Source organism: Elgaria multicarinata, chromosome 4 (assembly GCF_023053635.1).
Source record: "Elgaria multicarinata webbii isolate HBS135686 ecotype San Diego chromosome 4, rElgMul1.1.pri, whole genome shotgun sequence".
Taxonomy (NCBI): domain Eukaryota; kingdom Metazoa; phylum Chordata; class Lepidosauria; order Squamata; family Anguidae; genus Elgaria; species Elgaria multicarinata.
In genome coordinates, this window is record NC_086174.1 from 49,765,542 (window position 1) to 49,784,301 (window position 18,760).

The 18,760-nt window shown below is 41.6% G+C and overlaps 1 protein-coding gene across 1 annotated transcript; it reads left to right on the top strand.

Moving 5' to 3' along the window:
* The first annotated feature begins 3,368 nt into the window (after positions 1 to 3,368).
* On the top strand, positions 3,369 to 18,675 carry FAM98A (family with sequence similarity 98 member A). The gene is made up of 9 exons (XM_063124231.1): positions 3,369 to 3,428; positions 3,834 to 3,937; positions 6,543 to 6,691; positions 7,719 to 7,853; positions 8,230 to 8,414; positions 10,565 to 10,645; positions 13,338 to 13,454; positions 15,782 to 15,949; positions 16,852 to 18,675. The coding sequence occupies exons 2-9, from the start codon at positions 3,885 to 3,887 to the stop codon at positions 17,629 to 17,631; spliced, it is 1,668 nt and encodes a 555-aa protein (XP_062980301.1). The 5' UTR covers positions 3,369 to 3,428; positions 3,834 to 3,884; the 3' UTR covers positions 17,632 to 18,675.
* Positions 18,676 to 18,760: the final 85 nt, after the last annotated feature.

Here is an 18,760-nt window from a genome sequence, read left to right on the forward strand (position 1 = left end):
ATTGCCATCTTGCAACAACATGGAAAAGGCCCTTCTCAGTGGTGGTGCCCTTATGGAATTACCTCCCTCTTGGTGTTTGGGAGGCACCAACTGTAGCATGGTTTAGGCACCAATTAAAGACCCATCTCTCCACCTAGGCCTTCCCTGAATGAGTGTGCAGTTTATTTATGGTGTTGTACTAGTTTTAATATTTTTATCAATGTTTTATATCAATGTTTTAGCAATGTTATATAGTTTATTTCTACTTTAATGTACATTACAATGTATTTAAATTATCTTGTCAATTACTTAGAGGTATTTTAAAATATATAAGTGGTATTTTATGGTTGTTGTTGCACTTGTTTTACCCCATGCTGCTGGTTTTATTATGGGCTGTTATATTATCATTGTTTTATTGTTTTGCATTATACATGTTTAATTTATTTGTACACAACTCAAAGAATTTTTGTTATTGGGCAGTTTAAAAGGGTAATAAATAGAACCATTATTTAAGATCCTGGCTTATTCCCAACCTAGTAAGCATGTTTTCCTGTTCAGACATAACAACAACAACAACGGTTAATTGAAGTTTTCCTTGCTTATCACTACATGCCAAGAAGGGAGGATGAAATTGGGGAGTGAGGACAGAGGACGTGGGGAAGAGACTAGTCTGAAAGCAGTATCCACCCCGCTATCTTGCTCCAGTTAGTGTAACCTAGAAGGCTGGGTGCCTGTAAGGCTATTAGAAACTGCAGGCTGTTGTGATTCAAAATAATAATTCTTCCCCCACACCTTTGCACTACGTTTTGCCTAAAATCCAGCCTGAAGAAAAGTTCTAGAAGCACAAAAGTGTGCTCAGAAGTTTGTGACAATTTTACTTGGTGTTACCTTTTGGATTATTCCCCCCTCCCCTTGAATGGACCATCCTGGCTAACTATGAATTTTCTGTGATTTGTTACTTATGTCAGTGCTGGTCCTAATACGTTTAAGCAAGCTTTTTTTGCTTTCCTTTAAGGTGGATTCCTGCATTGAGCAGGGAGTTGGACTTGACGGCCTTCTAGGCCCCTTCCAACTGCACTATTCTATGATTCTATGATTCTATTATCTTGTTTTGGGCCACCTAAATATCAGTTTCTTACTGAGGCTTCTCATTCAGTCCTGTTTCAAAAACATCTGAGCACTAGAATAAGGTCCTGGGAACTGGAAACCAATAGCCTCATAAAAATGCTGTGGTAACGCATTGATTCCCTTCCTCCCCTTCCTTTGATATGCTAATCTGGGTCTAAGGGGCTTTGCTGGGCAAACCCTGTGTCTTTTATTTTGTCTTGGAGAGGCAATTGTTTTACTGCCCTACTGCCACAATCTATGTAATTTAGCACACGCATGTAAAACAACCATGTAAACAGCCCCACATTACCCTTTACAAATAAGACAGGAATTTTGGTGGGGGGTGGGGGTGGAATAGTAGTAGCACCAAAACTGCTCCTGGACTATGCCAGTCCATCTGAATCCTTCCCTGGGAAGGGAAAAACCCATCCATACAACCTATAAATGGCTAGACTTAAGTTCTTCTCCTTAACATTGATCTAGCTATTATATTTACATTCCACTTTTCTATCAGAAAAGATGAGTAACAAAATAACTATAAAATACAAGAGACTGAAGCAGGCCAACAGAAGGGGCCCTTACTGGCGCTCCTTCCTCTTGTCTCTCTGTGCATGGAAGACTGAGGGGCTGTCTATAAGGAGGGAAAGCTGAGGATCTGCACTGTGTCAGTTATACGACACAGGTGCAGCTTTGCAGCCATTCCCGCGAAGCTGTGGACTGAAAAAGTCAGGGACTTATCCCAACTTTTTCAACTGGCGATTGATTGCCTTCCACTAGGAAGAGGGTGGGGGTGGCTCCAGTGCCCGGATGGCTGCAGGAACCCCTGCACTCCCTCCTCGGCGTCGGGATTACCCAACGCCACCCCGGGAGAGGGAAACCACAGGGTTTCAGAGGGAGGTGGTGCAAACCCAGCGCCATGGAGACAGCCCTGAGTAGCATTGGGCTAGGGATGTCAGTAGAAAGTGCCTGCCCCCGCAACCAATTCCACACCTGCACACTGACTTGGTACAGCCTAGGCAAGGTCAGCCAAATACATTTTGCTGCCCAAGGAGAAGGGCGACACAGTGATTTTCCCCATTCCCCCTACAAAAGCTAATCAGATTGGCAGTGGAATCTTACTTCAACACTAGTTATAGGACAGCATCCCTAACCTCACCTGAAGGTAGCAGGCTAACTTACAGCCATGAGGTGCACACAGCTGTCCTCCAGTAGAGGACAAGTGTGTGTGTGGGGTAACTGCTGCTGCCACTCCACCATATCACCCATCATCTGTTGCCTGAGCCGACTGCCTCGCTCTGCCTAATGATAGGGCTGGCCCTAGTCCAGGAGCACTTTTATCTCCTCATAGAGTGGCCATGTGTCCTACTTTACAAAGGACAGTGCTCTATTTGAAGGTTATCCAGTCCAAGAACCTATTAAAGATAGACCCGTAAGAAGGAAGAGCAGGGGACTTGAAGTTCCCACGAACAGTTTACCACTAGACAGCAGACTGAGCAGAGCCACAAATCACCTCCTCACAGTCTTCTTCACTATGGTGGGATGTATTGCATTTATATCTAAATGACGGTAATTATTTCTAAATTAGCATCTTTTCATAGAAATTACCATATGCAAACATTATGCAAATTGGTGCCCTCTTCTCATTTTGATGTTGCGTGGTCACCCTCCCACCTCATGTGCTTTATGGGTGAAATAGACCGCCTAGGTCCTGTGCCATATTTTATATCCATAGTGCTGCTATTACTAATCTGATCTAATGGAGAGTTTTCACCTTATACAAATGTCAACATGTTTCACCAACACTCCAGGATTGGTATCTCGAAAGATCGCAAAAGAGAATCGAAATTCGACCTCAACAAACGCTTTGCATCGCTAAGGCAGCAGAGAAAGCTGAGCTATGGCACGCGGGAGCTTGCACTTTCGCAAAACGGAAACGCCTGAACTAGTTTGTCCCTTCTCCCGCTACGTCAGCGCTTCCCCTTTCAGGCCCTGCGCTTTCCAACGTGGTTCCCCCAAAGCTATAGAAAAAGGAAAGCGAGAAAGTCCTGCTAGGGCTGTCCTCCGCTGTGCCTGACAGGAAATATTTATTGCGCGTTAAACTATAGTGCCTCGCATTAAGGAAAAGAGAATCTCTTAGGAAGAGATGGTCTGTTAAAGAGAAAGAAGAAGCCGGCGGGCTTAAAACGCGCAGAGAGGAGCGTTTTTAGTCAGGCGTGATTTTGGGCGGCTCCCCAGAGGCGGGGTGAGAGGTCAGGCAAAGGGGGCCTTTCCTTCGCTCCTCGCCCTTCCCCCCCTTCTGACATGCCAACCTAGCAGTCGGCGGCGTAGCAGCTGCGCAAAAGGTAGGGGGGTGATGGTGGGAGTGGGAGATCTGGGGCGCTGCTGTGTGGGGTGGGCCCCCCGGGAGGGGAAGGAAGGAAAAGAGAGGTTCTTATGACTGCAGACAGGAGGGAGGTTGTGGGGAGGTGAACCGACTTAATGGCTTCCCACTTCTGGGTCGGTTTAGAGGGGGAGGGAGGGTGTGGGTCGGGAGGCCATGGGGCGCCTCCTAATGGCGCGAGGGCAGGTCTGTGCGTGGGACAAACTCGGACCCACCCCAGTCCCACAGATAGTAGAGGGCAGTAGACCTTATGGGGGTTGGGGGTGGGTGGGTGGATCGGGGGCGTTCACTCCAGCCCGGCCCAGTCTGGATGAGAACGACCACTTGCGTCTCTCAGTCATGGCTAACTGGGTTTTGTTCATTGCAGGTTCCAGTTTCTTTCCCCTCTTTTCTTTTGTGTTCATTCTGAAGCCCCAGGATGGAGTTTGAACTCATGGAGAATGATATTCTAGAGTCGCTCGAGGACCTAGGGTACGTGCGAGAGAAAATATGACTAAACACTTTTGATTGCTTTGTTTTTAAAATCTTTTATTATATTATTTTATCTATTGTGCCACTGTGACGCATGTAAACCACCCAGAAAGCTTCAACTATGAAGCGATATAGAATTGTTGTAAACTGCCCAGAGAGCTTCGGATATTGGGCAGTATAGAAATGAAATAATTAATAAAAAATAATTTGGTTCACTACACTGCTGATTCTTTCATGTTTTAAGTGAGAGGGAAAGGGTTAGTGGTCTCTTTGCATTAGAAAAAGAAAACATTTTCAGTTTGTTCTTAACAAGCTAACATCCAGACTATATAAAGATCCACTCCCTCCAGGCCACTTAATGGTCTTAGATTACCTGATGCTTCCCTGAAGCTAATCTGCATGGGAGATAGCTGGGAGCTTAATGTGGAGGGGGAGGGGGGGAAGTATAACAAAATGTTCTTGCTTTTAAAGCAAAAAGATTGACCCTTCTCCATCTCTGTCACCACCCTTGAAGACAGCCTTCCCCAACCTGGTTCCTTCCAGATGTATTGGACTGCAACTCCCAGCATGCCTCAGCCAGCATGGCTTGCAGAGTGGGGGTGTTGTAGTAGCTTATTTCTTTTCTTTTTTGCTCAGTGGTCCTTCTTTTTAGCAATCTTTTAATTTTATTCACTCTAAATATATTCTGCAATATGAATCAGTTGCCATTTATCCTTTCCTCAGGGTATTCTAGTATAATCAGTCAAAAGTATTTCTCTAGCTGCAAGTTTACACTTACAAGGGAGTAAGCTCAATTTACAGAGTGGGACATACTCCTGAGTAAGCCAATATAGGATTGCTCTGTTAACTATATTTTGGCCTTTTCAGTGATGTGTGTGTAACATTCCATCCATGTATTGTGGAGAGACTAGCCATGTTGCTTTCCTCTTTTTTTCTTTTTAAAAATTTGTTATATGTGCATTTCAGTGCAGGAGAGGGGGGCGCACACAAGAACTACTACCACCAAAGTTTGAAAGAGGTGACAAGATATTACAATGAGCAGGAGTGAGAACAAGTACCTTTGTTGATGCTTATTGCTACTTACAAAAATGGTTATCTGAATCCTCCGTCATTGAACAGTAGTGGCTGAAGAGCCTTTAAATAACTTTCTAAAACAATTTGAATATCTGAAGAAGTTTACAAAACAGTGGGGAGGCATTGTTAATCACATGCAAACAATATTTAGCAGCCATACATGACACTTATGCGGCTACAGTGCCCACAGCTAACACAGTGGGAATACATTAATGGGGGAAGAACTACATTTTTCCAAGTCCAAAATAGTACAGTTTGAGTGTTGGGAAAACAGGACAGCCTCTCGAAAGAAAGCATATGGATAGATGAGATACAGATACCATTGATCGGTTTGCAGACTTACTGTGCAAAAGGTTCTTGTTGTTGAAGAGACATTCTCTAGCTTTTTCATAAACTGAAGCAATAGTTTTTGTTTTGATTTTCCTTGAGCATCCGAAAGAAGAGTTAATAAATTAGTAAGTATATAAAAATGACTGTAACAGGCAGTTTTACCTACTGCAAATCGTTCATCATTTCTGTAACTGGCACTAATAAATAATAAGATATGAGCAGTGAGAAATGTGGCCATGTGTGTTTTCTAACTAGGATTCACAAGAGTGAATCCAAAGAAGTGCTGACTATATGTCAGGGGTGGGAAACTCAGGCTTGAGGGCCAAACCTGACCCTCCAGGGGTTCCCAAATGGCCATGCCCCCTTCCCCCACAACCACTAATTGTTCCTGGCTTTTGTGCTATTTATCTCCATTCTAAAAAATTGAAATGCTTCTCCTAAGGCTTCGTTACTGGCAGTAAGAGCTTTTAAGATACAATATGCTTCTCTGAAATTGGTTTTAAAACTGAACAGGGGCTCGTCTCTTTATTTATTTATTTATTTGCCATTGTTGTGAAAAAATAATTGCAGCACTGGCTGCATGAGCCATTGTCCCAGCACACTTTGAATCCAAACCTTGGTTAGTTCTTCACATGTCAATAAAAATGAAACTTACAGTGAAGATGTATTTTTCTATTATTTTCATCTTATACACAGTCACTGCTTTTATTTTTATGTATATTGTATCACCAGTATACATGGGCTTTACAGAGCACCATAAATTAAAAAAAACCCGCCTCAAAACAACCTCACGACCCAGATATGTCCTCACCTCAAGGACCTTACCAGGTAAACGGTCAATTCTGGGTGCAAGGACAGCAGCAGAAGAAAGAAAAGGGAGTGGGCAAGGATATCAAACTGCAGAGAGAGGGAGGACTGGAAGAGACAATGTTAACGAGGGAAGAATGCGAGCAAAAAATGAAGTTACAAATAATTAAACATTGTTTCTGGTAGGGATGAGGATATAGGCTTCAATTCTAAGCAAACTTATTTGGCAGGAAGTTCCCTTGAAATCTTCTTAAATAAGTTTTATCTTCTAAGTAATTGTGCTTAGGGTTGAAGTGTTAGTGGTTATCCTATGTGTACCCCATAAATTGCACCATGACTTTTAATAGCGTGAGCGCGTGTTCTTATTTTTGTTGTTGTTCTCTTCCTTTGCCAGTTACAAAGGCCCATTGTTAGAAGATGGAGCTCTAACCCAGGCAGCTTCTGGTGGAGCCAGTTCTCCTGAGTATACAAAACTCTGCGCTTGGCTAGTAACAGAGTTACGGTTATTTTGTAAACTAGAGGAAAATGTACAAGCAACTAACAGTGAGTAACCATGACTATGACATAATTGGTGCATTTGTGTGTTTTATGCTAACCCTGAAAAATTGTGCTGGAATATCTGCTTCCAACACAGGTTCCCCCCCACCCCCTTCATATTTATTTATTTATTACATTTTTATACCGCCCAATAGCCGAAGCTCTCTGGGCGGTTCACAGAAATTAACATATGTTGGTTATAAGTGTAGCTATTCATTTGCTGCCATAGCTGGATTAAGCTTTCAGGCTTATTGTCTACGTAACATAGGACGTGATCCCCTGCAGCATTTAAAAACCAGAAGTACTAGCATGATAGCAGGTTTGGGGATCTTCAGGTATACTCTGTACTGAGGGGGGAAAATACAATTTTTATATTTAGGCAATTCAAATTCTGTGCCAACTGCCCCCCTCCCCCCCCGAATTTTGCAGTCTTTATGAATTATAGAAGTAAGCTTGCATGCATAATTTACCTTATAATGTATAGCTTCTTCTACATCATTTGATAATGGGAAGGAGCAAGGGGCCAGGCACAGCACTGATGCGACCCCAAATGCATGTATTATTGGAAATTGGAATGAGCCCCACTTCTGAGATTTCAACATGCACAGCCTACTCACTCACTCCCATGCATATCTTTGTAGTCAGAAGCTCTAAAAACATACTCTTTTAAAAAAATTAAAGCTGAGCTTCTCAGGAAACCAAATACTGCCCCCCCATGCCACATCCTGTCATTATCAGCACTCCCATGGGATCAAAGCATATATACATACATTTTCTAAGAGCAAGTAATAAAAAATAGCATTTTTCTATTGAAGAATTTACTTTCTCATAACTGCTCCTTTTCATAACTGCTCCTGCATTTGTAGTTTTGTTAAAAACCTTTACTCTCCTCTTTCTTTTTTTATAAAGAAAATAAGTCTATTTTAAACTTTCGCCTTGAATTTTGACCATTTGTTTTATTTTAACTCATGTTAATGAGAATTGGGGCCTTTAACTGTTGAAGCTTTTAAACTAAGATAATCTGTGTCTTAAGGTCCAAGCGAAGCTGATGAGTTCCAGCTTGAAATGAGTGGATTACTGGGTGAAATGAACTGCCCGTATACAATGCTAACTTCAGGAGACGTCACCAAGCGCCTTCTCAATCAGAAAAACTGCCTTCTGCTGCTCAGTAAGTTGAAAGAAATTTCACAGAAAACAAACAGGAGAAATATGTCTTTCTTCTGTTGCATGACACACATCTTTGTGTTCTCACGTTCTACAAAGGCATGCCTGTGAATGATGCTACTTGCAGACTCGAACATTGTTTCTTTTGGACCCTGGGCAGATCTGCTACTTAGTGAAAAGTTTGTCTTTAGACTCTTGTCCTTTCTAAACTTATTCCCTCATTCACTTAATATGAACATATTATGGTGTACAGAACCAGGTTCCTGTAGGTTGTTCTTGACTAATTAAGGTAAACATTTTCAATTTTGGTTGTAAAGTTCAGCCTGATTGTATTGAGAGTTTGGCTAGATTGTGCTGATCGATAACTTTTCTTCCTTCAGCATACCTCATCTCAGAATTGGAAGCTGCCAGAATGCTGTGTGTAAATGCTCCTCCGAAAAAGGCCCAGGAAGGCAGCGGCAGTGAAGTCTTTCAGGAGCTAAAAGGCATATGTATTGCTTTAGGCATGTCCAAGCCTCCAGCCAACATAACCATGTTCCAATTCTTCAGTGGAATAGAAAAAAAGGTAACTGATTTTGAGTTACCATGGCTTGGATTCAAAGTTCCTTGCGCATAAACAGTTGTAAAGTAGCAATGCACAACTCCATCCCACCACTGTGGGGTGCCACTCTGTAGAGAACTTCCACCTGGACCTGAGGAGAGGCTTTTCAGGTGTCATGATGGGCTACAGTAAGAATGGGTGGTTGGGCAACCCCTAATGCAGAGCTTTCCAAACTGTGTGTCGCAACACATTAGTGTGTCAGCTGCAGTGTGTAGGTGTGTCATGCAAACGTAACAAGGAACCTCTATGTGAAATAAGCAATAGCAACTTGCATGCATTTTTATGCAGCAAAGGTGCCGATTAGTATGGTGCACTAGTATATTCCCCTTCCGTCGTATCCGTGTATGCACACCACGGTCAAGGGATCATACAGGTACTGCGCATATGCAGTATGCATAATCAGGTCGAAACAGCTGATTCCGTGTCACTTCCGGTGACACGGCTGCACCTGAAGTGACGCATACGAGAAATTCCATGGGTCCAGTTTTTTGATAGAACACCGTCTCAACCGCCGCTCGATCGCAGCTCAACGAAATTGGTTCAATGTGAAAAGTCTTGGAAATGTATGTTATTATCTTGCAAATCATATATTTTTAAAAATATAAATGAAAGGTTTTCATGAGATATGTTGTGTCCCCATACATTTCGTTATTACAATTTATGTATGTGTCTGTATCTCTTATAAGGGGTTAGTTTAACCTTTGATTTGCTAGTAAACCTGAATTACTGTGTCGCGAAATGATGCATGTCTAAAAAGTGTGTCACCAACACGAAAAGTTTGCAAAGCTCTGCCCTAACGTTTGTGTGCGCGCAGAATACAGCATGCAGGCCATTCAATCCAAACTCTTATTCATCAGACTTCTGAATTATACTTCTTTAATGAATTTGCATGCTGTTCTCAATAAAAATATCTTCAGGGAGGCTTAGAAATAAAACAATAAAATGCATTGTTTAAAGTTTAAAACGTTAAAACATTTTAAACTCCAAACCAATAAATACTCAAAATACAGTAGATAAAGCAGCATAAAACAGTAAAGGGTAAAACTGAGAGTAAAAAGTCTGGGAAATTGAAAAGGTCTTTGTCTGGTGCTGAAAGACCTTGGAGTAGGCACTAGGCAAGCTTCTTTGGGGAGAACTTTCATAAGCGTGGCACCACCACTGAGAAGACCCTTTTCTCTAAACACCACCCACTGCACCTTGGTAGGTGAGGACACCCAGAGGAGTATTTTGTAAAAAATTGTCCTTCGGGTTCTGCAGACCAGAAGCTGTGACCCGAAACTAGCCTAAAGCATTTCCCTTCTATAAGATTCCAGTCACCCCCACTATTGAAAAATTATCAAGGACATTCTTGAATTGAGGGTGTTTTTTTCCCCAAGTCTTAGGTCCTAGATTATTCTTTTGATACTTTAAAAAGCAAAGGTGACTGCTGTCCCACAAGAAAAACTACCAAAATCCATAGTATTGGGTAGTGTAGAAATAGAAATAAATAAGCCAACCAAAATGACACAAAGTACTGAGCACTTTGAATTCTCTAGAACTCTTCGTGAGGCTAGATGTTAAACAAAGTGATGGGGGGAACAGAGGAATCGGTTTATGTTGAAATAGTCTTCAGTTAGTCATAGTTTTAGGATTGAATGTGGAGGAGTTAGCAGACAATTAAATTAGGCTCTACTATGTGCTATGCAGGTTTCAAGATGTACCTAGGACTACCAGGATAAGGAGACATACAATAGTTGATCCCTCATTTTGAAAACATAAAATCCAGCTGTTAAACATAAAATCTTTCGCCATCTAGTCTACTTTCTCTTTACTTCTTTTTGCCACCTATCAAGAAATCTCTGTGTTTCACCAAAGGTTGGAAAGAAAATGTGTGTTTCCTTTCCATCTTAATAAAAGTATTTTACTTTACTGATGGCATAATTTTATTACGAAAATATAGCAGATGAACTTTATTTTAAACTGGCCAGATTCCTGTATTGGGTCTGAAAATGTTAAAACTGTGTTCTAGATTTATTATGTGTAGAACTCAGACTTCACTTCCAATACTATGTTTTTCTGGTGAGGAGGAAGTCAGCCTTCCATAAGATATATTAACACAGTATATTTTGTTACAGTTAAAAGAAACACTAGCAAAGGTTCCTCCAAATCACGTAGGAAAACCTCTATTGTCAAAACCACTGGGTCCTGTTCATTGGGTAAGTCATTTGTCTACCAAACTCATACCTTCTATCCTTAGTTACTTTTTCATTGATTTTTTTGTGTTCATTCATGCATATTCAAAAACTGAGTACACTTTTAATGGTAATTCACTTACCATCCTTGTCAAGCATAGTATAAATTATATGAAGTAAATTGACAATCACAGAATTCGTTTTCCTGAAGATACTCAGCAGAGTTCTTTATGAAAATAAGTTCTTCAAAAAATTAGCTTGTGTTATTCAGATTGTAGTATGCCACACTGAGAAAGGAGGAGTGACAGAAGTATACCACACCAGAATGTCTGCAGGCAATATGCAATAACACAGATACCCCAGCTGGCTCAAAGAAATGAGTCAGGCTGCTCAAAATGGAAACCAAAAATCTTTTATCAAGATCTAGCTCAGACTTCTCTGACCTGGTGCTCTTCATTTGGGCTGGACTAGAACTCCTATCATCCCCAGACTGCATGAGCATTGGTTGTGCTGGCTGCGGATGATGGAATTTTGAGGCAACCTGTCTGGAGGGCACCAGGTTGCTATTCCGACCAATGTGTGTGTGGGAGAGGTGTAATTCTCTGTTTTACTGATAGAATGAAGCAAAACGCATTTGAGAAAAAAATGTTCTTGGTTCTCCAAAAAGAAGTTTAACCCAACTGAGCACCCAATTTCTGATTATAGTTTCCCAATACCCTTGAGGAAGGTGAGACAAGGAACTCAGTGCTTCTGGAGAATAATATACCATAACTGTAAGACCTCTTAAATTGTAGAATAGACATCATAGTCATTGTTAAAAAGTGCTTGCTTTTTAGTCATTGCTGCTAAAGGAGTATGTTCCAGAAGATTCTTGTGTGAAATCAGCCTCTTAGCAAAATGTAAACACAATTGTTTTGTTTCTAAATGGGAAAGTGTTGATCTAGTCATAGAGACTTGCTGGGAAATAATGAGCAGAAGATGCTAGGCATGCTTTTAATAAGGCTACGGAGAAATTTGGAAATGTGACTTTCAGGTTGATGATTCGCTTCTGGTAATCTGCAGACAGACTGTAACAGTAAGAGGGGGTAATGAGCGCCAGTTCAGCTTAGTAAGAGTCTATAGGGCTTTAAATTGGGCACTTTTCCATGATGCCACTTCATTACAGCTTTAGCAACACCTGGAGGCGTGACATCTATATGCCAATATAGAGTTAAAAGGGTGTCTTGGATGCAAATGGTATGGATCTCTAGAAATGGCCTGATATGGAGAAGGTTGAGAGTTCCAAGTCTCCAGCGTCCTTGAGCCATTGCTTTCATGGGACCGACAGCCCGTCCTTCTGAAATTAGCCTTGGCACCTCCAGCAATGTTTCAAGCAGGATGTGGTTTCTCTAATATAAAGCCACTGAGGTGTTCTTTTTCTTGTTCTGCAGCTGATTGCTCTGACCATTTCAACTGATGTTCCTCTTGCTGGCTTTTGTTCTTTATGGGTTTGATCCAGAAGGTGCTTTCTGTAGAAGGAGGCACTACTTCAGTCTGCAGGAAGCTCTGCTTACAGAAGGTGCCTCTGCCCAATTTTCAGAATTCTCCTTTCTCTGCTGCACAATTCAGCATTTGGGGGGATTGGAGGGGCCTATGTGGGGGGAATAGGGAAGTGTTCTTCCACCAGCCCAGCTGCAAGCACCTACATCTGGATCCAACCCACTCGGTTTAATTGTGTGTTTATTTTATTCAATAGAAAATATATATCCGCCCTCTGTTGCAGTCGCAATGCTAATGGGCGCACTGATCTTATTCTGGTCCTCCAGAGTATTGATATTATTGCTTTTCTTGTAAGTTTACTTATATCAGCAGTTACAGTATCAATTCAGATTTAAAGCATATTGAGTCTTCATAGCATGATTGTGCTTTTTTGTGTCAAGACAAATTACACAACCATTAGAGAGAGCCTAACTTTTTCATTATTTATTTGGGAGATGTCAGAGAAATCAAATTTGCAGTTGCCAAGAACATGATGCTTGGAAAAATGATGCGGGTGGCTATTAGGACAGAGTAAGCCTCTTTGAGATGGTTTCTTCTCCTAGTGAGATTGAATTCATGCTTCTGTTTGACATGCAGTTAACGGAATCAAATATTGAGTAATCATCATTTTATTGTGTATCACCTAGGGCCAGTTGAGATGTGACAATTTGTGACTTTTACATATGTATTCATAGTTTATTAAGCAGGAGCAAATGTCAGGCCCATGTGTTCCTCCTCGCATCCTCCAGTCTCCTCTCATGCACCACCTTCAGTGCTTCAATCCTGGTCTCTTTAAACCAGTTTTCTATTACATCCAAAATAGAGAAGCTGTGGTTTAATGTTGGTATACAAACTAGGATCTTAAACCAGAATCAAACCATGGCTTAAAATCCTGGTTGGAAACTAATGTTAAGCCATAGTTCCCCATGATATGTGAAAATGGGAATGGTTAGAAAGATCAGGATTGAATCCTTGAAACCATTTTCCCTTATTTATTCATTTGTGATATTTTTATACTGCTAAATCTAATAAAATCCCTAAACTTGTGCATGAGGAGGGAGCGTGTGAACTCGATACTCTTTCCTGTCCTTATGTCTGAGTCAATCCAATATGTTGCTCTGCAGAGTTAGTTGGGCAAACAGTTTTAATATAATTTTGTTTCTTAGATTTCAGCAGATTTTGTGCATTTTCATTTCAGGAAAAAATTGAAGCTATTAATCAAGCCATAGCCAACGAATATGAAGTTCGGAGGAAATTATTAGTGAAGCGTCTGGATGTAACTGTCCAGTCATTTGGCTGGTCAGATCGAGCAAAGGTACAGTCTGCTTTCCATAAGCAGGCATTATCCCTGCAAAGACCTTTTGCTGTCTATTGATAGAAATCTGTCTGTACTAGTTCATGTGGGTTGGGGAATCCCATAGTTTAGTTGACACTGTCTTTAAACATGCTAAGAGCTTTTGGTTAGAACTAATGCTGACAAGTGGACCAGTAACAAAAAATTGCCGTGTGGAATGCTCCCATTCAAGATTCCAGTCCAGTCCCTCCCCTGTCCTCAGTCCCCCAAAATCAGCATTCTTTGGCCACTGAGTATGCTCAGTCCTCATTGGGCTGCTTTTTGGGTACCCTCCTAAGGCATTTTCCCTGCAGATTTTTGGATTTCTGCAAAACTTGGGGTTCCCACAAACCTGCTGATACTCCCTCTTGTGCATGGGCAGTGCTGTTTCAGCGTCATAAGCAACACTTGAGTTACTCTTTTTTTGTGACTTGGAAACAGATTTACTCATCAGTCATGTACTACTGCCAGGGACAAATGGAAGCATCCATTCAGCTTGCTACATATTAGCAGTTTGCATTTAATGCACCAGTTTTCTTGGGTTTTTTAATTCCTTGGTCACAAAGGAATCATTGGTATTGATATTGAATGGCATGGTTGTGCAATCTTTCAATTCAACGCACCTTTCCTCTTTTTCAAATGGAAACTGCTAATTATCTGGTTCCCGAAATGTAAGCAAATATAATTGCTACTCTACTTGGTGCCTGACCATTGTTTCTTTAGTAGCTCTGCTTCCTGCTTTTCAGTAGAGCTGTAAATAGGGAAACCAAAGGTTCTAAATGCAATCTGGTGGCATTAAAGGCTGCAGGTTTTGACTCGGGAGTCATGATCCTTTCACAGGAATGTAGGAAGCTGCCTGATCTCAAGCCAGACCCTTGGTTCATCTAGCCCAGTGACTGGCAGTGGCTCTCCAGGATATTAGACATGAGCCTTTCCCAGCCCTTCCTGCAGAGGCCAGGCATTGAGCATGGGGCTTTTTGCATGCAAAGCATGTGCTCTACCATCAAGCTACGGATGGCCCTTCCAATTCAGCTCATGTCTTAGAACTGCCCACTTTCAATAGCTCTGCCTTCAGCTTATATCTCCCTGGCTATGAAGCTTTCCTTTCCCAGTTCTTCTGGGGCGTGGAACTATGCTTCATTGGTAGAACACACATATGCTAGACATGCCATGGATTGACCCCCAGCTTTGTGATCAACAAGATCTCGAGTCACAGAGCTCAGAAGCACTTCAGACTATGATCTTCCAAGGCTTTCGGTAGTGAGGGTAGACCGTGCTGGGCTAGAGGGGCTGATGGTATAAGTCAGTGCAAGACGGTTCCATTTGTTTGTTATAGCCCTCTTTACATCCCTCGTTCAATCCTGCCCAGGCTCACTACTGATGACAAGCTTAGGGAGTGAAGTAGAAAAACTTTTAATCATGTGACCTGTTTTTTTGGTTTGTTTGTTTTTGGTCTGTTTTTAATGTCCTATCATGAATATAGTTCAGGAAGTGAGAGATCAAACAGTGATGTTAAATAGGAGGTAAGGCATGGGAAGTTACAGGAGAAGGAAGAAGTAACAGGATCTATTTCTTCACAGTTATCTACTTCCTTGTTAGCTCTTCCAGCAAGATAGTTTTTTTCCCCTTGTGTTTCCTTGTCTTCAGCTATTCTAGTTCCCATTAAATGCAGGAAACAGGAACTGCTGAATGTATTGGAAACAAGACTTTAACCAAAAAGGTCATTGGCAAAAAAGAAAAAGAGGAAGAGATTATATATAAAGTTTAAAATTGCTAAATCAGGAGAGGAACTTTAACTCAGACTTGCCTGAGAGAGATGTGATTTAAACATTCACAAGTTGTTTATTAGGAAAGCTACTCCTGGCAAATAGAGACATGTACGATTAGATAATTTGTATATTTTGGGCTTCCTATCCCTGTAAAAAATGCATTCGTTTGAAGAAAAAAAAATGGCACAATTCATAGCTCACTGGACTAGCCTACTTAACAAAGTTTCAAAAGTGGAGAATAAGAAACAGACGTTGAACACTGTCATTACGAACAGGTAGAAAACAAATTTATGATAATATTAGGAGAAGGCTCCACTGCCAGATAGCCCTATTGGCTAGAATGTCATTGGTTCGTTATGTATTGTTCCATGAGTGCACACAGTATTTGTTATGAAAACTATTATCTGGGCCTTAATCTGTTGTTGGGGTGGCTGTGGTTTAAACGCTGGGGAATGAATGGTTTAGCAGGATGTTTCAGTAGGAGATCACTGCCAACTGTTGACTCGCATTCATTCTCCCTCATTTGTGTGTGTGTAACAGAGCCAAACGGAGAAATTGGCTAAAGTCTATCAGCCCAAGCGTGCCACGTTATCTACCAAAGGCGCTATATCCGTTGCTCACCTCTTGGCTGCTCGGCAAGACTTGTCAAAGATTATGAGGACCAGCAGTGGGTCTATCCGAGAAAAGACCGCGTGTGCCATTAATAAGGTAGCTATGTTGTTCCATTGATATAACTTAGTGCCTAAGGTGCTGTGAATATTAAGTCCACTAGAGAAAATCTTGTAGATGTGATGGAGTAACACTGCTTTTAACACATGCATGCACAAACTACTTCTCCCACACACACCCCGCTGTTCCTTTTGCCAAGATTAAAAATAAATAAATCAGGAATACGTAGCAATGACAACTGTTCAGTGTAATACATGGCACGTTAATTGTAAACTCTTCTATGAAATCAGGCTGAAAAAGCAAAGAGAATGAGAATCTCTGAGCTTTGAACAGCCACGTCTTTGACTGCAAATGACTTGCCAGGAGATTTTAGCTAGTGTTTTGCAATATTATACTGATACATGTTAGTAATCTTTTGGAGTAGGATTGGAATTTGCATACAGTATAGCATGATGGTCATACTTGCCTGCAGTATTAAAAGGTAGCAAGATGATTCATACAAGGTACACTTGTAGTTATGTAGATGCTTCATCATAGCTGTGCTTACCTCAGGACCATGTTGCCAAGCAGTATTCACATGTTGTTTATTAGGAATGCTACTCCTGGCAAATACTCCTGATGAAACCCAGAGGAGAACATGTAGGACTAGAGAGATGTGAATGTAAATTCCATCTCAAACATGTATTTATTGAATGGCCTTTGAGAGAGTCATATTCATAGTGCTATTCTCTATGTGAAAGAATAGTGATCACTTCAAGGCTTAACATTTTCTTCACTGGTGAATTACCTCTGTGCATTTCCATTACAATTCTTTTTCCTTTCCTTTTTTTCCCTACATGGATTCAAAGTTGTTCTTGTATGGATTTTTAAAAAAATGTTGCCAGGTTATTAAGGTTTTAATTTGTTCACTCTTCCAATACATTGGTTTCTTTTACTTATAGGTGTTAATGGGCCGAGTGCCTGACAGAGGTGGTAGACCCAATGAGATTGAGCCACCACCTCCTGAGATGCCACCATGGCAAAAAAGGCAAGACGGTCCTCAGCAACAAAGTGGTGGAGGCAGAGGTGGAAGAGGTGGCTATGAATCATCATATGGAGGTCGTGGAGGTTATGAACAAGGAGGACATGACAGAGGAGGCCGAGGAGGATATGACCAAGGAGGTTATGATAGAGGAAGCCGAGGAGGGTATGACTCATCATATGGAAGTCGAGGAGGTCATGAACATGGGGGTCATGAACGAGGAGGGCGAGGACGTGGTGGTTATGAACATGGAGGCAGAGGGGGAGGAAGAGGAGGCAAACCTCAAGGAGGCTGGACCGATGGAGGAAGTGGCTATCAAGATGGCAACTATAGAGATAGTAATTACAGAGACACGGGCTTTCAAACTGGTGGGTACCATGGCGGTGGCGGTGGCGGTTACCAAGGAGGTGGCTATGGTGGTTACCAATCTTCATATTCAGGAAGTGGATATCAAGGTGGCGGTGGCAACTACCAACAAGACAACAGATATCAAGATGGGCACTCCAGCGATCGAGGTGGAGGACGTGGAGGGCGAGGCGGACGTGGAGGTCGTGGTGGCCGAGGTGGGCAAGGAGGTGGCTGGGGAGGAAGAGGTGCACAGAACTTTAATCAAGGGGGGCAATTTGAGCAGCACTTCCAGCATGGGGGTTATCAATACAATCAATCTGGATTTGGACAAGGAAGACACTTCACAAGCTGAGGCTACATAAGCTTCCTTTTTGGCAGAGCTCATGTAATAGAAGTCTGTTTACGATTTTCTTTTGGAATTAGAACGATGCCACGTATGTCAGGTTGTTTTTGGAAAATTATCTTTGCTTTTGAGCATTTGTGAAGGTACAGATAAATCCGATGCTGCCTAAAATCTGATTGCAGCTCTTCTTCTCCAGGACTCTCAGAATTTTCAAACTGTGGTTCTATGTGCTAAAGGAATCTTGAGGCTTGGAGTACATGTCTGTTCATATGAAACCCAGTATGTCTGTCATTTTCACATGGGCTTGTTTTTTTCTTTTAAAATCTTCCGCTGTTCAAGCCATTTTGATTCTTGCTTTTCACTCTAACTTTCTCTAGGCAACAAGCTCACTGCAAAACCTATATTGTAAAGCTGCGGATAAGTGTGTAGTTAATTGTGCGTAAGTCCCATTGAAGTCAGTTGGAGTTATGCATTTGTAACTGTGCACAGAATTGCAGCCACCAGGCCTGTGTCTATTATATGAGCTCTACTGCTGACAACTTGTTCAGTAGCCTTATCTCTCACTGATCGAAAACACTATCCCCTGAACACACCGGAGACCCTAACCACTGTCATGTCATGCAAAGGTCATATATCAAACCAAGCTAAGTTGTGAACAGATAACATGTGTAGCCCTGTGCTTCAGCATAATTCAAACTCACTTTTCATTCATCAGAAAATAGTTGATTCCCCTGACCGGCCTAATTTTTACTTGAAATTAGCTAGCAGTAATGGCAATCTGAAACTTGTTTTATGCACGAGTTAATACCACTGATCAGCAAATGCAGGATGATTTCATTTTGGCATTTAACTTAAGACAAAATGCCTTTGAGCTGGGTTCGTTACACTTTTCGTTACTAAAAGTTGCATCAGTGCGCCTTGCCTGGGTTTGTTGTGAGTGTGTGTGTGTGCGTGCGCGTGCGTGTGTACAGAAACATTGTCAAGCTGTGAAAGAAAATGGCCGAAGGTGTGCTATTGTATAAAAGGTGAGCAATAAAAGTATCTGTTCTCCTATTTGTTGGTTTCTCTTTAACTTTTAATTAGATATGAAATGGTTCCAACAAGAGGCTAAGAAGCACCTTGCTGCTTGCAAGCCAGC